At 38.7% G+C, this 20,836-nt stretch overlaps 1 protein-coding gene across 2 annotated transcripts in view; it reads left to right on the forward strand.

The window, feature by feature from the left end:
* The window catches only part of EIF2AK2 (eukaryotic translation initiation factor 2 alpha kinase 2), a 34,901-nt gene extending 15,400 nt beyond the window's left edge, over nt 1-19,501 (forward strand). Inside the window, exons 9-16 of one of the 2 annotated variants that reach the window (XM_046660569.1) lie at nt 1,233-1,292; nt 2,795-2,917; nt 5,715-5,834; nt 7,544-7,724; nt 11,200-11,328; nt 14,634-14,735; nt 16,359-16,412; nt 16,491-19,501. In XM_046660569.1, coding sequence (XP_046516525.1) covers nt 1,233-1,292; nt 2,795-2,917; nt 5,715-5,834; nt 7,544-7,724; nt 11,200-11,328; nt 14,634-14,735; nt 16,359-16,412; nt 16,491-16,631 — 910 coding nt within the window. In that variant the 3' untranslated portion in view covers nt 16,632-19,501. Of the gene's footprint in view, nt 1-1,229; nt 1,293-2,794; nt 2,918-5,714; nt 5,835-7,543; nt 7,725-11,199; nt 11,329-14,633; nt 14,736-16,358; nt 16,413-16,490 lie in introns of both variants that reach the window. The other variant, XM_046660568.1, reaches the window with a different exon arrangement.
* Nucleotides 19,502-20,836: the final 1,335 nt, after the last annotated feature.

The following is a 20,836-nucleotide window of genomic DNA, read 5'->3' on the forward strand; positions in this document are numbered from 1 at the left end:
GAAATCTTTGAATGTATGCACACACTGCACTGTGGACATGAAAGCCTATGGGGATATTGCTAGAGTAATTGGTTAAGGCATTATTTTGGGCAAGGCTGACAGAGGAGGTGGGTTTGGAGAGGAGTTTTTCAGAGAAGCGCATTATTTTGCAGACAAGCAGGCAGGGTAGAGATGGTGTAATAACTTGGATAAGAAAAAAAGAGCAAATGTTATATAAATTATGGCGAATTGATTTCTTTAACTGAAGAGAAAAGCAAGAATGTAAACATAGTGAGATGGCAGCAGGAGCCGTTATGAGCCACCAGTATCTTCTGAACTGTAGATGATGTGTTGAAGAAAGATGATTCCTAATGTGGGTGATTGGATAGAGAGAAGAGAGGTCTGTGTGTGAGATGATCAGCCACCAGCCACGATTATAGTGGCAGTGAGGAGGGATGAGGAGAATGTGTGAGACAGACTGTAAAGGGGTGGACATAACTTGAGGGAAGAGAGTTGCAGTAACGGGGTGAAGGAGAACAAAGGAGAAAGGATTTGAAGATTGTTCCTCGTGGATGAGAGGCAGACAGGAATCACGGCGCTGATGGTGTTAAGGAAGTTGAAGACTCAGAGGCTTAGAGGGAAGATTGGAATTTAGACATATTTAATTTTAGGTAGCGTTTGAACTTCCGGTTGCAGGTGGCTTACCACCAGTAAGGAATAAAGTACAAAGGAAAAGCAACCAGAATGAGAGTGCAAGGAGATCTCTTTCCTGAGGTTTTGAGTCTGGCGGGAGAAAAGGAGAAAAGCACGCCAACCATAAATGTGTCAAGGCAAAGAAAAGGAACCAGGAAAGGAATGAAAAACTATTAGAGGACAGAGGAGAGCCATAAGTATATTGTTTATAAAGAAAAAGGTTAACACTTGCTAACCTATTATTCTAATAGTTGACTCGAAATATAAAAAGCCTAGTGCATGGCATAAAACATACTCTAAACAAATTATACTTGATTTCAGTTTTTTATTTTAAAGCTTCAGTACATAGTTGTGTATCCTAGTTGTTAGTTTTAGTTCTTTAGGTGAGGTGCAGTGTGAGCCACAGTGTGACAATAGACAGTTGGGTGGTGTGGTTCCACGACTGGGAAACGAACCTGGGCCATGGCAGTGAGAGCGCTGAATCGTAACCACTAGACTGCCAGAATTGGCTTGATTTCAGTTTTATTTGAATTTTACATTCTTCTCTTTACTTTTAGAAGTTTGGCACCTACTTTCAGTTCTCCTGTGCAAGAAACAAATAAGTATACTGTGGACGAGAGGTAAGAGGGAAAACTATAAAAAAGAATTTGTTTAAAAATATGTTTGCTCATTCAACAAAAATTTCTTAAGCGACTGTTGGACATCAGGCAGGTTAAATTAATATTTCTACCCAAACAGTTTAATTGTTTCAGCACAGTCAAGCCCAGAAAGGATCATGTCTCTTAGAGAAGTAAAGTTTAGATGAATCCAAATGGAATGTGGTAAACATAGATCTTTGTGAGGCTTATGTGGATTTCTCTGACATCTTTGGAAGTTTTTAATATTGAAAGCAGGTATTCCTATGAGCTAGTTATTTTTTTCAAATAAAGTACTCGTGCAGGAATCAGAATAGATCCACTTGGGTCTATTTTCCATTTTCCAGCTCCATACCAGATTTCCCTTTGAAAAAGGGCTCCTCTTGTGGTAGATGGTGTGTTCAGGTTTAAATAAAATATCTAAAACAAAGGAGGCTTGTTTGCGACAGAGGGACATTGAATACAAGTTTTGAAAAAACAATAAAGAATCAACAACTGTTTAAGAGGAACCTAATATATTAGGTACCTGGCACTGTACTGGGCGTTGGATTTATAGCAGGCACAGATAGGAACAGCTCCTGCCCTCCTAGAGTTTTGTAGGGATTACGTGAAAACGTCTATAATTACAAACTATGATCAGAGGTCTGAGAAAAAGCAATGATGTCGTAAGAAATGAAAACAAGACCCTTGGGTTTAGAGTGAGGGATGAGACAAGGCTTTCTCTGGGGTCATGTTTGTGGGGAGGCTGGAAGGATGAGTTAGCACAGGAAGGTGGGGAGGCTCTGTGGAAAACGCAAAAGAAGAGCGTGTGGGAAGGTGAAAGTGGGAAGGGCGATGTGAGTGTTCAAGGAGCAGAGAGAAAGCCATGTGCTGGAAGTGCAGTGAGCAGGGACACAGTGCCACGCACAAACTGGAGAGGGAGGCAGGGCGGAGGGAGAGGAAGTGGAGTGTCTAGTTAGCAAGGGACTGCAGGAGCCTCATGGAAGCCTGGACTGGTGTGAAGATGCTGGAGATGGGGAAAGTGGGCACGTACCAGTGATATGTTCTGGAAGAAGAATTGGCAGGGCTTAATGATGGCGTGTGGGCCATAAGGGAGAGGGGAAAACCAGGTGGTTCCAAACATAGGCAGGCTTAGAGCACATGCTCATTTCTCTCATAACAACTTGGTGGTAGCTATGGAACATAATATGGTGCTTTTTGCTAAAGTCTTACGCTTATGATAAGATTCTTTATTATGGCTTTTGTACAGACTGGAGTTGACTGTGACTCCCAGGGGTGATCTGCTATATTGGGAGGAGGAGGCAGAGGAACTATCCTTTGTGATTCAGGAGTTTCTGTGAAGTGGACCCTTCTTATTCAGAAGGGGAGAGTCATGTTTGTTATACAGTCCGTTTCACCAGTGACATTAAGGGAAAGTGGAGGGGTGGCGGGGCAGGGAGGGTGGCGAGCATTGAACCTCAGAATGACACTGGCTTTTATCTTTTAAGGTTTATCAAGGATTTTAGAAGTATATCAGAAATTGGCTCAGGTGGATTTGGCCAGGTTTTCAAAGCACAACACAGACTTGATGGGAAGACTTATGTTATTAAACGTGTTAAATATGACCGTGAGTAAGTAGTAAATGTTTTGGTTTTTTTTGAATGGGAAAGTGTGTTGAACCTGCACTATGCTTTTTTATGTACCTCTCTTCCTCATTAGCGTCTTATTTATTTTTTCTAGTCCTCCTTAAAAATGTCATGCTACCATCAGGAGCTTGGCTTACTCTGAAATGATTTCACTTTACTATAGTTATTTCCTTTAACAAGGGGATACACCATTGGTCATCTTTTTGAGGCTATCTTGATGAAAACTGAAGTTATAGAATCATTTGGCTTAAGATGACCTTTGAGATTTTCTAGTCTCATCTCCTTATTTTACAGATGAGGAAACTGAGATCCAAAGATAGGAACTGATTTGTCTAAGGTAAAAGCTAGTTGGTAATTGTTCTGCTTGTCTATTGTTGCATAAAACATGACTCCAAAATGTAGTGACTTAAAAACAAGTTATTGTTATCTCTCATGGTCCTATGAATTGATTTTGCTCATCTGGGCCATTCTTACTTAGGATCTCTCATGTATTTGCGCTCAGGAGTCATCTGAAAGCTTGACTAGGCTGGACATCCAAGATGGCTCACTCACATGGCTAGCAGTTGATGCTGGCTGTGGGCTGGAAGTTCATCTGGGACTGTTTAACAAAGTGCATCCACACGGCCTGTCTATGTAGCCTGAGCTTCTCGCAACTTAGTGGCCGGGTTCCAACTTAGCGGCTTGCTCCCCAGAGCAAGTCATCCAAGAGACCAGGAGGAAGCAGCAAAGGCTACTTTTGACCTAGTCTCAGAAATTCCAGAATGTCACTTTCTCTGTATTATGTTGGTTAAATAGGTCACTAAGGCCAGCTGAGATTCAAGGCTGGGGTGGGGTGGAACAAATAAACTCTACCTCTCAATCTGAGGCCTGGATGCACGTATGGGAAGGGAAGGAATTGATGGTGACCATCTTTGAATACTATCTACTGTGGTAGCAGGTAGAGATATAGAACTCATCCTCTGGAATGCCAGTCCACTGTGTTCCCATTATAACCCATTGCTTTCCATGTTTGTTTATGTGTTATCTGCCCATCCCCTACCTTACCAGATAATAGATCTCCTTCAGCAAAGAAAACACCTAGGAAGGAGATCTTAAATCACGTGTTCACCAATCTTGCTTGTTGATTTCTGGCAATTTCCATGTGTAACTTGGCCAGACATCCCTCAAGGACTAGAGAAGGAGAAGGAAAATGACATGAGCAAAGGAGAAGCAGGCATGGAGTCCTGGGTGCTCTTGATCCTAATCAAACAAACCCACTTTCTATCCCATGGACACTACCTTGCACTTGAAATATCCTTATACCTACTTGGCATCAAAACAAGTCTTTTTCCTTCTCCATTGTTTTGCTTGTCAGGAGTGAAGTACTGTTCCTTCCATTCCATAGCATTTTTTATTTAATGGTAATACTTGATGATGATAAGAGTGCAATGTCTTGGACATTTCTAGTGGTTTCATAAATTGGTACAACACAGTTAAAAATATGCTTGTAAATATTAATCTGGATCCATAAAAATGTTTATATACTTTGACCCATGGGTTTCCTGTCTGGGAACCTATTCTAAGGAGATTATCCATATTATGGAAAAAACTATATAAGAAGATATAAATCACAGAGTCATTTATAACAGTGAAAAATTAGAACAAAATGTCCAACAATAAAGAAATGATTAAGAAATGTTTTGTTCTTCCTCCTGATCAATGGCTGTTTTGCAGTCATTAAAAATGAAGGTTATGTACTGAAAATATTTACAAATGAAATGATATGATGCTGGAGTTGCTTCAGAATAATCAAGGGGATGTTGAGGAAGTGGATAAAAGAATAGATGAAGCAAGATTGGCCAGGAGTTAATCACTGTTTCATCTGATGAAACAGTGCTGGCTGGGTAGGGTTCATTATACTATCTGCTCTTCTTTTTTATACTTTTGAAATCTTACATTAAAAAGTTTATACGTGATGCTTATACAGATTGAAACAGCAAGGAAAATTGTAAAGATAGCATGTTATGTGAAAAATAATAGGATAAAATTATATACTCTAATTACAAATATATAAAAATGTATATGAAGAAAGACTATAAGAAATAATCTAAAGTAATAACTGATTGTTAGGATTGTGGATGTATGAAAAATTTCTTTCTTTTTACAAATCTTATGTCATATAGAACTTTTCAGATGAAAAAATCAAATTGTAGAATGTTTGCTTTTCCTCTCTCGTCCTTGAAATCTCAAATTGATTTCCTCCACTTAGCATAGAATTGTCTTAGCTCTTGGCTGTGCATGCATGTAGAGCTCCCACATGTGCTGCGAAGTCTCAGTTTCTTTGCATAGATTATCCCCTTTGTATATTTTTGACACACATTGAAAATTTTGGATTAGGTTCTTCATGCTGCCTGGGCTACCAACCCTTGCTGCCCAAATGGGATTTGCTTATGAAATCCAAAGTGATTTTAACACAAGTTTAAACAAAACATAATGGATGAATTAGCTACCAAAAATTGTATCCCTGGCATTTCAAGGACTACTACAGATGACTTTTAAGTTGTCTGATGTTTGGAATTAATCAAGTCACTCCTTTTTCTTTTGAGAGTGAGAACAGCCGTATTTTTTCTGTATGGTCACTTTTTCCTCTTGAGTCTCCTTGGCTTTCATTCTAAAACCCTGGGTATGGGAACCATAGCAACTGTCTACTAAGGGAGTGTGGATAGTTGTCTTCTGTTGAGGTGTTTGTAGTTGTTATCAGGGATGTATACTGACACTTTTATGTTCTCTGTTTTTTTTTAAGAAAGAAGGCAGAGCGTGAAGTGAAAGCTTTGGCAGAGCTTGATCATCCAAATATTGTTCACTACTCTAATTGTTGGGTTGGGAATGATTATGATCCTGAGGAAAGCATAAATCTTTCAAGGTAACTAAAAAGAAATTCTCTTAGCCATAATAGGATGATGGAAACTGTTGTTTACTGTGTGGGGGCCAGCAGATAAGGCCACTAATTCTTTAATAATCACAACCACAAACACTGAGACACTGCTACCTCTTCATTCTGCAGGTAAGGAGACAATGAGTAATCTTTTTCTTGCTCTAAACTTGCCTGAAAAAAACTTTTTTGTTGTCCTCAGCTGCTTTCCTGACTCCAGTGTTTCATAGATAGGCTTGCTCACGTGCCCCGACTTCAGTCTAGGCTATAAATGCAGTCTTGTGAAGAAGGTTTGAGCATATTGTAGATGCTGCAAATGGAAGTTCCCTCCTGAGCTGCCAACACTTCTCTGTCCCCACTCACAGGCGTCTGATTGGTGGGGTGTCGTGAAGGGGTCTCTTTCGAGAGTAATTACACCACTTATGGTGGGGTTGTGGACAGTGAAATAATTTTAAGACCATCAACTGTGATGGGGGCACCCCACTTTGCATCACGCGTGTTTTGTCTCTGGCATGCCACTTCCAAAGGACTGGAGGGTTCTAAAGAGCTGGAATTTCCCTTTGAAAATCACCCAGCGTTTCTTGGGGACGGTCCTGACTGAAATCCTGAGGCCATTGAGGACCAGTTCATTCATCATCTCCTGACTCCAGCCCCATCTCCACCCCGTGTAATTGAGAACTTTATCATCAGTTGGAGGAGTCATTGACCATCAGCATACAGGACTTCTTCAGCTTTCAGCAAATTCTTGGCTACTTCTTTCTGTTTTCTTGCCAACATATGTTCAAAGAACATCAATTAATATTAAGGCCAACTTAGTTCAGAAAAAAAATAAAATATGGTTAGCAAAATCAGTCCTCTCAGTTATATCTCATAGCAGTTTTTTGGCACTTCTCTTAGAGTATCTATTCTTATACTATTGTTTTAGGTGTTTTTTTTTTCCTTTACCTCTCTTCTATTAATTTCCATGATGGCAAGGATAAGGTGTAACTCATTTTCTTATTTCTAGGTGCCTTTTGTGTGCCTTTCACAAAATAGATGCTCAGTAGACCCGTGGTAAATTAAAATGTTTCAAAATTATGTAAAAATGAAATTTAGTTTTCTGCAATTCCATTATATTAATGCTCCTATTCTTATCTATTTGCAAAGATGATCAAGGACCTTCAGCATTAAAGAATGGACAGGCTCATACTTCATAAATTAGCTAAACAAATAAAGCTCTGGACATCAGGGAACTTATGATTTAAATAAAAAATGGTTTGGGGCCAGCCTGGTGGCACAGCAGTTAAGTTCACATGCTCTGCTTCGGCGGCCTGGGGTTCACCAGTTTGGATCCCAAGTGCAGACCTACGCACTGCTTGTCAAGCCATGCTGTGGCAGGTGTCCTACATACAAAATAGAGGAGGATGGGCATGGATGTTAGCACAGGGCCAGTCTTCCTCAGCAAAAAGAGGAGGATTGGCAGCAGATGTTAGGTCAGGGCTAATCGTCCCCCAAAAAAGTAAATAAATAAAAAATTTTTTAAAAATGGTTTATTTTCTTTTGATTCAAATTTATATATTATATTTAGTTTTCTATTTTGAGACATTTTGGGGATTCTTGAGAAGGTGTAATTTAAAAAAATGTATTTTGTATAAATTTTTTTTTTACGAAAATTTTTATTTTTATTGCTACTTCTAACATACTGTGAATTTTATCTCTAGATCAAAGACTGACTGCCTTTTCATCCAAATGGAATTCTGTAATAAGGGGACGTTAGAGCAATGGATTGACAATAGAAGAGGCGAGAAAACAGATAAAAAATTGTCTTTGGAATTTTTTGAACAAATAACTACAGGAGTAGATTATATACATTCAAAAGAATTAATTCATAGAGACCTTAAGGTAAGTGGAAAATCTACTTTGTTAGAAATTGATAAATGTGATTTAGTCATTTTAAAATATGTCTTCTCAGGGCCGGCCCCGTGGCCGAGTGGTTAAGTTCGCACGCTCCGCTGCAGGCGGCCCAGTGTTTCGTCGGTTCAAATCCTGGGCGCAGACATGGCACTGCTCATCCAGCCACGCTGAGGCAGCGTCCCACATGCCACAACTAGAAGGACCCACAACTAAGAATATACAACTATGTACCGGGGGGCTTTGGGGAGAAAAAGGAAAAAAAAAAATCTTAAAAAAAATCTAAATATGTCTTCTCTAGTTTTAGAATTGATTGACAGTCATGAGGAAATAGTATCTCTGATCCTCTAAGGGTAGAATGGACCTAGAACTTGCCCAAAATACCAGTCCATAGCACCACTCAGAAGATCTCCAGGGCAGGTGAACTTATCAAGAGGTGAACTTATCGAGACATGGAGCTCTGTAGGAAGAAGCTCATTCACTTCTGGTCCTGTTTGGCTGATAGTCACACCCTCCTCGCAAACACTTACAGCTTTAGTTATTGACCATTTCTGTGCAAATAACTATTGTGGCTGGTGTAGCCAACTGGCTGCTCTCCCCCTGCCTCTCCTGCTACTCAGGCTGGTCTGAGAGGCATAAGGGATGCTGGTGACTATGGCTTTGGGAACATGGTTTTCCTAATCCCTCACTCATCACTCTTAAGGGCAGTCACAGCTACTGGGTCCAGAGTCTAGAATTTTCTTGGCATTTGGTTAGACATCTCTGTCCTATGATTGTAAATTATAGTAATCTAAACCTTGGAACATGTAGCACACCTTCATATTTTCATTTTATTCTGGTTCCCTAGCTTCTTTCATGGCCTAAATGAGCAGTTTCCCCCTTTTTCCTTGTCATCAGAATGAAAGAAGAGAGACAGAGCAGCTTTTCACAGTCTCTCCTCCATGCTGGAGTCCCTGTGATTTGCCTACTTTCATCACAAACCAGCCATGCTGAATCCTTTCCCTGAACCTTTGCTCATGTTCTTGCATGGAACACTCTTCTTCCTGTCCCCTTTGGTCCCAATTCCTTTATCTAGCCTTTCCTGATCACTCTGGATCAGGCAGAAGCACCTTGCCCATACCCCACCTGTTCCAGCTAGGAACGGGGAACGAAGCAAAAAGTTTCTTGAGAAAAATAACTGCCCATGTATATAGTTGTTTGTTGGGCCTAGCTAGGAATAAGTGGCCCTTAAAAGGTATCGCGTCCTTGGCCTGCCCTGGGCCTGGATGCCTGATGCCTTCATGTTGGAGTCCACGTGGTTCCACTGTCTTTAACAATATCTGAAGATGTTCTTTCAAGTTGGAACGTTTTAAGGACTGTGTTCAAAAGATCATGTTTAGAATGGCTAAACCTTCGCTTTGAAATAAATCATACAGAGAATTAAATAAGAAATTAAACATAATTATCTCTTCATACAATTTGCAAATAAATACAGAAGTTTGGGTCTTAACTCCCAGGCCCTTCTCAGTATGAATTAGTGCAATTCTGACAGGTGCTGACTGGATCCCCCTTTCTCCTATCACCTCATCTGCCAGGTCTCTTCTGTGTCCCACACTGCCTGTGCCTCGTGACATAGAGTGATCTTTTCTTGTGTCTGTTGGCGGAGAATGTTCGCTTTCTGGCTACAGTTGCTCTGTCTGCAGTCAGACTTAAAACCGGAGAGGCTTTTTCACCTTCTACAACTTCTATAGCTTCCCTGCTATACAAAACAACAGTTGTTGCTTTCTGGCACCTGAGAGAAGATGCAAATGAAGGGGTGCACTTTTTTTGTGATGCTTCGCAAAATACCAGCTGTAGGTGGCTTTGCCAGAAAATAGTCTTTACCCAATGAAGCCCCTATTGTATAAAGTCTACCAGTGTTTACCGCTTCCTGTCAGAATCTTAAGAAGGCCAAAGACATTGGTGAGGGACATAGAGGTTTCTGGAGTGAGGGCTTACTGTCTGAAGAAGTTCAGTCTCCTAACAGGCTCAGGCTCCCTGGTCAGCCCTCGCCTGAGCATCAGACCTTGTTCCTGTACCTCCTATATAAAATTTGCACCTTTTTTTATGCTCTACAACCTAACATTTTGCCTAATTATACCATAACTGATTAGACAAAATGCAGCATTATTATTCTTTTTCTTTTTAATGAGCTATAAACAAGCAATCTGATATTTTGGTTAGTCTCATCTAGCTCATATATTTAGACGGCATCGTAAATGCAGCCTCCTGTTTCTCAGAGCAGGGTTACAGCCTTGTGTGGGACTAGTAGTTACACTTGCAAACCCAACGTCTTCCTACATTGTAACTTGAGAATTGCCTAGGCGCATTTTCCCTCCACACTCACCCCACACACATCTACAGCTTTCTATTTGTATTATTGGCATTAGCTTCCAATCTAACTGGTAATTGTTCTAACCTGACTGCTAATTTCTGCATGGGCCTGTTCCCCCTGGCCTCTTGGAAGCTCCTCTTTCAGTCTTCCTGGGCTGATGGTCTCTTCTGTCTCACTTCCTTCACTAGGCCCTCTCCTAAGTGTTCTCTCTTAGAGTCTGTGTGTGAATGACTAGCCCAACATTATAGTGAAAGTGTAACCTTTTCAAGAATGGCAAAATGTTAATTTCCTCATCACCAACCTTCCTGTTTACATGGTTTTTAGGATATTGGTCAATACCTTCTAGAAAGCTGTGGAAAAGGGTGAACAGCCCTTATTCTGTTCTTCCTTTTTAAAAAATTTTCAACTTGCTTAAAGAATTACATGGAAAAAATACTTCGGTGCTAGTTATCAGCTTCCAGTTAACTAGGTATGCCTTCAAGGATAGAGGGGGTATGTTTGTGAAGAAGTTGTCAGAGGCCTCGAGAAATTGACATCAAGTAAGCCCCCAGGGGAAATTCTGCACAGGATATTCTGCAACATTATTGAGAAGAGACCCATTCTGACAATCCCCAAATAGGAAGAGATTTTAAGGGTGTCTACTTCAATCCCCATCAAATCCTGGATTCATATTTGCAACATTTCCACCAAGTATGTGTCCAACCCGGTCTTGAATACACCCTGGGATGGGGAACTCTTGAACTCTCATTCTTTGGGCCACACTGTTAGTATATTAGGATATATTAAAGCAAATCTTTTGGCCTTTTCCGCCCTCTCTTCCTGGATCCGCCCCCTGGGACCGTGCAGAGTGAATCCACTTTCCACTTAACAGCTCTTCAGGTGTTTGCAGGCAGTTCTGCCGCAAGCCTTCTCTGCTCATAACTCAAGTCCTTACTTCCTCAGCTGGCCTTTTAAAGACCAGTGATATTAAATTTGCTGTTTTGGGCTACCTGTGTGAGGGGAAATGCCTTATAGGTAAATATCAAAATAGCTGTTGCTAAATATGATTTGTATATGTGATAATAGTCTGTGAAATTGGTACCTATAAATTAAATATCTGTTTCTTTCCCATAGCCAAGTAACATATTTTTAGTAGATGCAGAACATATAAAGATTGGAGACTTTGGACTCGTAACATCCCTGAAATATGATGACAAGCGGACAAGTAATAGGGGAACTAAGCGATACATGAGCCCAGAACAGGTGAGGTCGCCTTCCTTTCTATGTACTTTTTTACTTCCTTCATTTTTTTAAATTATAAAATTAGTAGATACCTCTTGTAAAATTAAAACAGTACAGATGTATATAAAATGAAAATGGAAAGTTTCCCTTAACCTTCATTACTTCTACTCTCCTCACTAGAGTTTGTTTATCCTTTTAGATCGTTTTCTGTGAGTTATAAAATATGCAAACACAAATATATATTTACACAATTTTTTCAGAAAAATATTCCTAAATACATTTTTACAAGGTTATTATAATGTTCTTTTGTGATTTGATTTTTTTCCACTCGACAGTGTATCATAATTTTTTCATATCAGCACAGATAAATCTGACACATTCTTTTTAACAATTGTATTGTATGCCAAAGTATAGATGTATCATAATTTATTTAACTATTTCCTTATTGATGGATATTTATTTAGGTTGTTTCCAACTTTTTACGTTTATAGACATGTTATATGTCTTCCTCCTTATCTTTGAGTCTAAAAACAAATATTTCTGTGATAATCTATGATAGATTCCTTGAAGTGAAATTATTGAATAGAATGACAAGTGCATTTCAAACTTGGTAAATATTGCCAAATTGTGATCCAAAAAAAGTGATTCTGCTGTGCTTTCCTACCAAAATATAGGAGAGTGCTGCTTCTGCTCTCGCATCTCAATTAGACTAGGGTACTGTCAGACTACAGTTTGGGCCAGTGTGATAAAAGAGGAGTGTCTTGCTATTTTAGCTTGCTTTTTCCAGATTTTGAGAAGGTAGGCCATCTTTCCATGTTTACTTACAATTTTTCTGTAAATTCTCTATTCCTATCCTTTCCTTACTTTTCTTAATTAGGTTATCTTTTTCTAATTTATTTGTAAGGAATCTTTATATGTTTTGGATATTGATTCCGTGTCTGGTAACTACATTATAGAAAATTTCTCCTTGATTGTTACTTGTTATTTCTCTGTTTATAATGTGGCATAGAAGCTTTTAAGTTGTCATGTTTATCAATATTTTCCTTGTGGCTACTGGGTTTCTCATTTTTATTTTGGAGGCTGTTCCTACCACAAGATTATAAACGTATTTTGTGTTTTTGCTAATACTTTAGTCTAGCTTGAATTAATTTTCATATTGGTATGTATTTTTAAAGTTTTTTCCTAAATATGTACTATAGTGTTTTGCTACTAAAATGAGACTCTTTGGGGGCTGGCCCAGTGGCGTAGTGGTTAAGTTCGCATGCTCTGCTTCAGCATCCTGGGGTTTGCTGGTTTGGATCCCAGGTGTGGACCTACACGCCACTCATCAAGCCGTGCTCTGGCAGCATCCCACATACAAACTAGAGGAAGACTGGCACAGATGTTAGCTCAGGGCCAATCTTCCTCAAGACAAAAAGAAAATTAATTAAAAAAATTAATAAAATGGGACTCCTTGTATCCAATTGGTTTTACTGAGGCTATTGATTTTTAAAATATATTTACAGTCACGTGCCACATAACTTTTTGGCCAACAACAGACAGCATATACGTAAGATTAGTCCCATAAGATTAGTCCCATCAGATTAGTACCATATAGCCTAGGTGTATAGTAGGCTATACCATCTTGGTTTGCGTAAGTACACTCTGGTGTTTGCACAAGGATGAAATTGCCTAACTACACATTTCTCAGAATGTATGCCTGTCGTTAAGTGACACATGACTGTATTTATTTATCATTGTGGTAAAATACCCATAACATAAAATTTACCATCTTAACCATTTTTATGTGTCCAGTTTAGTGGCATTAAGTACATTCACATTGTTGTGCTAGTATCACCACCATCCATCCACAGAACCCTTTTCATCTGGTAAAACTGAAACTCTGGATCCAGTGAAAGGCTCCCCATAGCCCTCTCTCCCTGGCCCCTGGCAACCACCATTCCACTTCCTATCTCTATGAATTTGACTGCTTTAAGTTCCTCGTATAAGTGGAATCATACAGTATTTGTCCTTTTGTGACTGGCTTATTTCATTCAGCATAATGTCCTCAAGGTTCATCCATGTTGTAGCATGTGTCAGAATTTCCTTTTTTTAAAGGCTGAGTTATATTCCATTGTATGGATACAGCAAATTTGTTCATCTGTTCATCCATTGATGGATGCTTGGGTTGCTTCGACCTTTTGGCTGTTGCGAATAATGCCGCCACAAGCATGGCTGTACAGCTATTGATTTGTCAATGCTTGTCTTATATATAGACTCATTACTCTAATAGTTTAAATTTTTTTGGTTGATTGCTTATTGTCTATTTTTCATCTTTTTGATGTTTTGAGAGTCTAGAATGGAGAGGAACTGATCTCTTCTTCCCTTTGGGGATCATTTGACGTAAAAACATAATTTAAGTTTTTTGTGGAGTGTGAAAGTAGAAGACAGTAGGAGGCTAAGGGCTCCCTTTTAACCCACTTTTAAAACTATCTCCTGCATCCTATATTATCCCCCTAAGAATATTTTTGAAAAAATCATTCATCTTGTGCTTTTTATTTTTTTAGTGATTTTTTAATGGAAAAACATTTTATTAGGGGTCAATTTGTATACCATAAGATGCACAGATCTTAAATGTACATTTTTAGTTTTGACAAAGGTATATACCTGTGAAATCCACAAGCCTATGAAAATGGAGAACATTTTCCTCACCCAAGAAAATTCCCTCAGGCCCTTTCCAGTCAATCCTTGCCCCAAAGCAGCCAGTGCTCTGATTTCTATCACCATTGATTGCTTTTCCCTGTTGTTGAGCTTCATATGAATGGGATCAAGCAGCATATATTCTTTTGTATTTGATGATTTCACTCAAAGTAGAGTCTGTTGGAGAACCTCTACTTGTTGTTTATACCAGCAGATTATTCCTTTTTAAGTATTCTTCTGTTTTATGAATATACCACAATTTGTTTATCATTCTCCTGTTGCTAGACATTTGGATTGCTTCCAGTTATGGAATATTATGAATCAATCTTCTATGAACATTTGCATGCAAATCACTGACTGAGAACTGTTTTAACTGCTTCACCTGCTGCCTCTCATTTAACCCCACAAACTCTGAGGTTGAAACTATTGTTATCCTCATTTTATGGTTAAGATTATTCCCACCTTGACGGTTAATTTACACAGGTGTTTCAGATATTTAGTGATGGAGATTTGAACCTGTACTTGCTAACAAGTACACATTGTTGCATGATGAAAGGTATTTTGGTCAAATAACTTCTTCGGCTTCAGAAGGCGTAGATATTTATATCAGGTGAGTAACGGATGTAAATATATCTTGATCTCTTTAGATTTCTTCAGAAGTATATGGAAATGAAGTGGACATCTATGCTTTGGGAGTAATTCTTGCAGAGCTTCTTTACATATGTCCCACTGCTAAAGAAACAGTTGAGGTAAATAATCTCACAGAAAGAGTTAAGCAATTGGGGCCGGCCCAGTGATGTAGTGGTTGGGTTCGCGTACTCCACTTTGGCAGCCTGGGGTTCACCAGTTTGGATCCTGGGTGGAGACCTACACACCATCATCAAGCCATGCTGAGGCAGCATCCCACATAGAGGAACTAGAAGGACTTACAACTAAGATATACAACTATGTACTGGGGCTTTGGGGAGAAAAAAATAAGAGGAAGATTGACAACAGATGTTAGCTCAGGGCCAATCTTCCTCACCAAAAAAACAAAAAAAAGAAGCAGCAGCAGCAGCAGCAAAAGACCATTGGCTGTCATCTTCAAAGTGCAGCTGCAGACAGTTATTGCACTCCTTTGAGTGTAGGCTTGGACGTATTAGTGTTGAATGCAAATGAAATGTGGATTTTATCTCTTTCATGTTTGGGCAAGCAAAACTTTGTTAAAGACCGAAAATTTTGGTCTTCTTTGGAAGATGTGTATATGTTATAAAACTGTAGCTATTTCTCCCTATTTGAGTCAGTAAAATTTTATTGATTGCTTTGCATAAGACACTGTGCTAAGTGTTACAAGGGTTATAAAAACTAAGAAGCCTTGTTCTCAAGGAGCTTATATTCTCGAAGGAAAAATAATATAAGAAAATACTGGGGCCTGCCCTGTGGCCAAGTGGTTGAGTTCGCACACTCTGCTTCGGCGGCCCAGAGTTTTGCTGGATCGGATCCTGGGTGTGGACATGGCACCGCTCATCAGGCCCTGCTGAGGTGGTGTCCCACATAGCAGAGCCAGAAGGACCTACAACTAGAATATACAATGATGTGCTGGGGGCTTTGGGGAGAAGAAGAAGAAGAAGAAAAAAAAAAAAAAAAAGATTGGCAACAGTGATTAGCTCAGGTGCCAATCTTTAAAAAAAAAAAAAAAAGGGAAAATGCCCTAAGTGTTTTGTGAGAAGGCATGAAGTCTTATGGAGGCAGCTAGGAGGAAGATGTTTCCAGCTGTGGGGATTTAGGTTTCATGAAGGCGTTTAAGCTGGGTCTGAAGGAGTGGTTGGCTTCTAATAGTCCAAAATGGAAAGAAGGTAATTCCAGCATAGAGAAAGGCATGTGCAGAGTGTTTGGGAATAGCAGGCAGTGTCCTTCTTGTTGGAATGTGTAAGTTACAAGGAAGTGGTCGTTGAAGGCACTGGGAAGACATGTTGGGGCTAAATTAAGGCAAGAATACAGACTTTCTTGTGGAGACAGTTGGGAGCCACTAAAGGCATTAGGTAACTAGATATCCTAGTCTGAAGCTCAGTAAAGGGGACTTGCCTGGCATCAACAGGCTTCTGTTCTGTAAAAAAAATGGATAATGGAAATACCTATCACACAGGGTTCCAAAAAGAATGAAGGGAGATAATGCATATGATGCTTTTAAGACTTCCACATGTTGTAATGTTAAGGATGGTTATTAGGATGGGGTGGGGGAGGGGAGTCCTGCTTGCTTCTTGGCTAGTGACTTCCAAAGATCTGGAAATATCCTAGATTTAGGGTATCTCCAACTTTTAGTGCTTCCTAAGTTTGTTTTTCCTCCCAAGTGAATAAATTTCCTGACAAATATATATATGTTTTATTTTCAGATCTTGGAAGATGTAAAGGCTGGCACCTTCTCAGATGTATTTGATAATAGAGAAGTAAGCACTTGAAAATAATCAGAATTTTGTTTATTTCAATGTTTTATTTATTAATGTTGACTCTTACTGTTATTACAGAAAATTCTTCTACAGAAATTAGTCTCCAAAGATCCCAAGAAACGACCTAAGACATTTGCAATACTGCGGACGTTGAAGGAATGGAAGAAGGATACAGTGAAAAAGAATGGTACAGGGGAAAAGAAACCAACTTCATGTTAGAGCCCTTCTAAGAAAGTATCCTGCTTCTGATCTTTGAGTTTCCTGTAACTGTCTAAAATCTGCTAGGGAATGTCGATGGTATTTACCTTCTTCCTCTTTTTTTTAACCCTACATTATGATTTTTTTTAATTGCGGTAACATTCATTTATACCATTATATAAATTTCAGGTGTACACTGTTATATATTTCGATTTCTGTGTAGATTACATCATGTTCACCACCCAAAGACTAGTTACCATGCATCACCACACACATGTGCCTAGGTATTTACCTTCTGTTTTCATTTTTCCCTTAATTTTTTTACTACATTTGCAGGAACGTTTGCATTTTTTTACTTCAAAAACATTCTTAGGTTTGACTTTTTCCTGGTGCATCTCCTTATTATGAAGATGAGAAAAAAAAAATCCCTCAAATTTTTTTTAGTGTCAATTGGTAAACCAATTAATAATATTTATTAAATGTCCATTGTTTCCAGGCCAAAAAATGTAAGGTCTTTTCCTGTCTTAGGTAGCTAACAAGCCAGTTGGAGAAATATGGTACCCATGAAAAGATAAGTGATATACAATCACTTTGGAAAACAATTTGATATTACCAGTAAAGTTGAAGGTGTATATACCCTCAAAGCCATCAGTTCCATTCCTACAAGAATTTTCATAGAAACCCTGTTTATAATAGCTGAAAGAACAGGAAACAATCCTAATGTCCATCACAAAAAGAATGGACCCATAAATTGTATTATATTCACACATTGGGATACTATATAGCAGTGAAAATGAATGACTTACAGCTAAATGCGATAACATGATACATCTCCCAAGAACATCATGTTACGCAAACAAAGCAGGTTACAGAAAATATATACAGAATGATTCCATTTACATAAGGTTCATTTCATGCTAAATGAAATAGTCTTCAGGAGTCCAACCAGATGTGGTAAAACTATGAAATGAAGGAAGAGAATGAGAAATATTAGATTCTGATCATGGTTATCTTTGAGGAGGGATGGCAGTGATGTGACTGGGGACTTCAAAGGTAACAGTTAACTTTTTTTTCTTAAACTGGATATTGATTCCACTAGCGTTTGCTGCATAGTTCTTTTTATCTTAAATACATTTTGTATCTGTTATAACAGACACTTTATAGAGATAATAACTCTGCTGTAAGGTAGTAGCTAAGCACAGAAAGTAGTCCGTCTGGAGGGGTGAGCTCACCTTCTGCGGTATTGCGGCACAGGGCTCGGGGAGACTTCCAAGGATGCGAGCAGTTTAGGTGAGTAGAGAGGAGGCCATTTGGGCAGTCTGGGCAAGGGGCATGGCTTGAGTTCTGGAAAAGCTGCATTTGAGGAACATGGGTATACTAATTTGTTTCCCTGAATTGCTGTAGAGAAGGCCAGAAGATGATTTGGGCTATATCTTAGAAGAACCTGGGGGCTAATTTAAACTTTACAGCAACCAGCTACCACGCTAAAACTGTCATGTAATTTTACAGTTTTTAAAATGAGCCAAATTTAGGCTAAGCAGAAAAATCGCAGTAAGAGAAAATACTTTTATAAAGAGTTATGGCTATTTCTTAAAGGTGTTACTAAGAGCACTTAATACGGTTTGCAGCTCCCAAGACAGTGTTTGATTAAGGCAGGGTTCACCAATGGATGCTAAAACTCTTGGTTGACAAGATGTTGGGAAACGGGGTCTTCACAAGGATTTAAATCTAATCCCACAGATGATACATAAATTACAAAGGGGAAGATGTACCTTCACAGTGCAAAGATCTCTTGGGGACCACAATAACTATGGGATGAAATTGAGCATCACTCAAAGTGGGACAACCTAACTTGATGCCCCTCCTGATGGGGTGTGAAAATTACACACTATCACCTCTTTAGTTTTCTTGCCCCAAGTGTCTAACTGGAATTTAATCATGGTGAAATTATTAGACAAATTCTGAATGAAGTCATTCTATAAGATAATTGACTTTGGCTTCTCGGAAAGTCAATATCACAGAAGGAAAAAGTACGGGAACTATTCTAAATAAAAAAAAAACTAGAGAGATATGATGACCAAATGCAATGCTTGAATCTTGATTGTATCCTGAATATTAAAAAAGGGTAAAACCAAGCAAATAGCTATGAAAGACATTTTTGAGACAATTGAGAGTATTTGAGTATGGACTATATCTTAGGGGACGTTATGGAATAATTGTTAATTTTCTTATGTGTGATAATGATTGTGGTTGTGCAGGAAAATGTCTTGTTCTTAGGCAATGCATGCAGAAATATTTAGGGGTGAAGTGGCATGATATTTGCAACTTTCACATGTTCAGCAAAAATCAGTGTGAATATGAAGAGAGAAAGCAAATATGGCAAATTGTTAACAACTGAACAATTGATAAATCTAGGTGGAGAGAATAGAAGTATTTCTTGTAATATTCTTTAAAGTTTCTGTAGGTTTGAAATTTTTCTGGGTGGAGAGAAGTCATTTTGTAAACAGTATTATCTGGATCTAATGAATAAGGCTATACTCAAAAGAAAAACTAATGAATGTGGCAAATTAGTGAGAATGTAGCCTTATTTTTACCTTCTCTCATTTTAATATTTCCACTATTACAAAATAAATATAGCATCTCTTAGAAGATTTTATTTATTTGTGAGTATATATTTTCTCAGCCTCAAAAGTATAGTAAATAAAAAGTATCCTCTTAATCAGAGGATGAGAGGGGCAAAGGCCAGGGATCTTATTTGCTAATTAGAACACACACAGAGTTGTGTTTTTTTGTTTTTGTTTTTGGTTTTTTTGGTGAGGAAGATTGGCCCTGAGCTAACATCTGTTGCAAATCTTCCGCTTTTTTTTTTCCTCCCCAAAGCCCCAGTACATAGTTGTATATCCTAATTGTAAGTCCTTCTAGTTTTTCTGTGTGGGATGCCGCCACAGCATGACTTGACGAGCAGTGTGTAGGTCCGCACCCAGGATCCGAACCAGCAAATCCTGGGCCGCCAGAGTGGAGTGGCAGAACTTAACCCTTATGCCACCAGCCTGGCCCCAACACAGAGATTTTGAAAGAGCTATTTTGACCTAGTTTCACTAGAAACAGACCTTCTAGGAAATTTTTATCACTAATTGCACATATATTCTTTACGTTAAATATACATATATTTAACATAAATACATATATAGTAACACACATATACACTTAGCACATGTTATGTTAGATATATTTAGCATATATACACACTCACATATACATAAGTGCGAGCATGTGTGTGTGTGTGTGTGTGTGTGGGGCCAGCTATGTAATTTGTGAGACCCCCTTGCAAAATGAAAATGTGAAGCTTTTGTCCAAAAAGTAAGCATGGGGCACTTTTGAACATGAAACCTTGTGCAACTGCACAAGATGTATGTCCATGAAGTCAGATGTGTGTTTGTACATACACACATAAATGTATAAACACACATATACACACACATATGTGTGTATGTATCGGAGATGAAATGTTTAAAAGTCTCAATATGATCTTTTCCAAGACTCCATTATCCGGTGCATTCACTAGAGACGTGAACTTACAATGTCCATTCCCCACTTGAGTGTTCACCATAACGAGGTTCCTGGCATATTAACTTTTCATTATGGGATATTGAATAATTTTAACATTATTCATATTTACTTTTAATAAGTTTTAATGTTAAAACATGCAAAAACAAGATAGAATAATGAGACTCTGTACCCATTACCCAACTTCAACAACTATCAACATTCTGCCTTTCTTGTTATATCTACCCTCTTCCTTTTTTTCAATTTCTTTTGCTGGGGTATTTGAAAGCAAATCTCAGGCATTATACCATTTTACTTGTAAATCCTTAAAAATGTATCTCTAGGGGCTGGCCCCGTGGCCAAGTGGTTAAGTTCGCGTGCTCCACTTCGGCAGCCAAGGTTTCACCAGTTCGGATCCTGGGCACAGACATGGCACAGCTCATCAGGCCATGCTGAGGCGGCATCCCACATGCCACAGCTAGAAGGACCCACAACTAAAATATGCAACTGTGCACTGGGGGGATTTGGGGAGAAAAAAAAAGCAGAAAAAAATGTATCTTTAACAGATAAGATCTTTTTAACAAAACCATGGTATCATTGTCACTTGCCAAAATTAATGATTTCCTTAATTAGCATATAATAATCAGTCTGTATTCAGTTTTCCTTTCAAAAATATCTTT

This window comes from Equus quagga, chromosome 5 (assembly GCF_021613505.1).
Source record: "Equus quagga isolate Etosha38 chromosome 5, UCLA_HA_Equagga_1.0, whole genome shotgun sequence".
NCBI classification, from domain to species: Eukaryota; Metazoa; Chordata; class Mammalia; order Perissodactyla; family Equidae; genus Equus; species Equus quagga.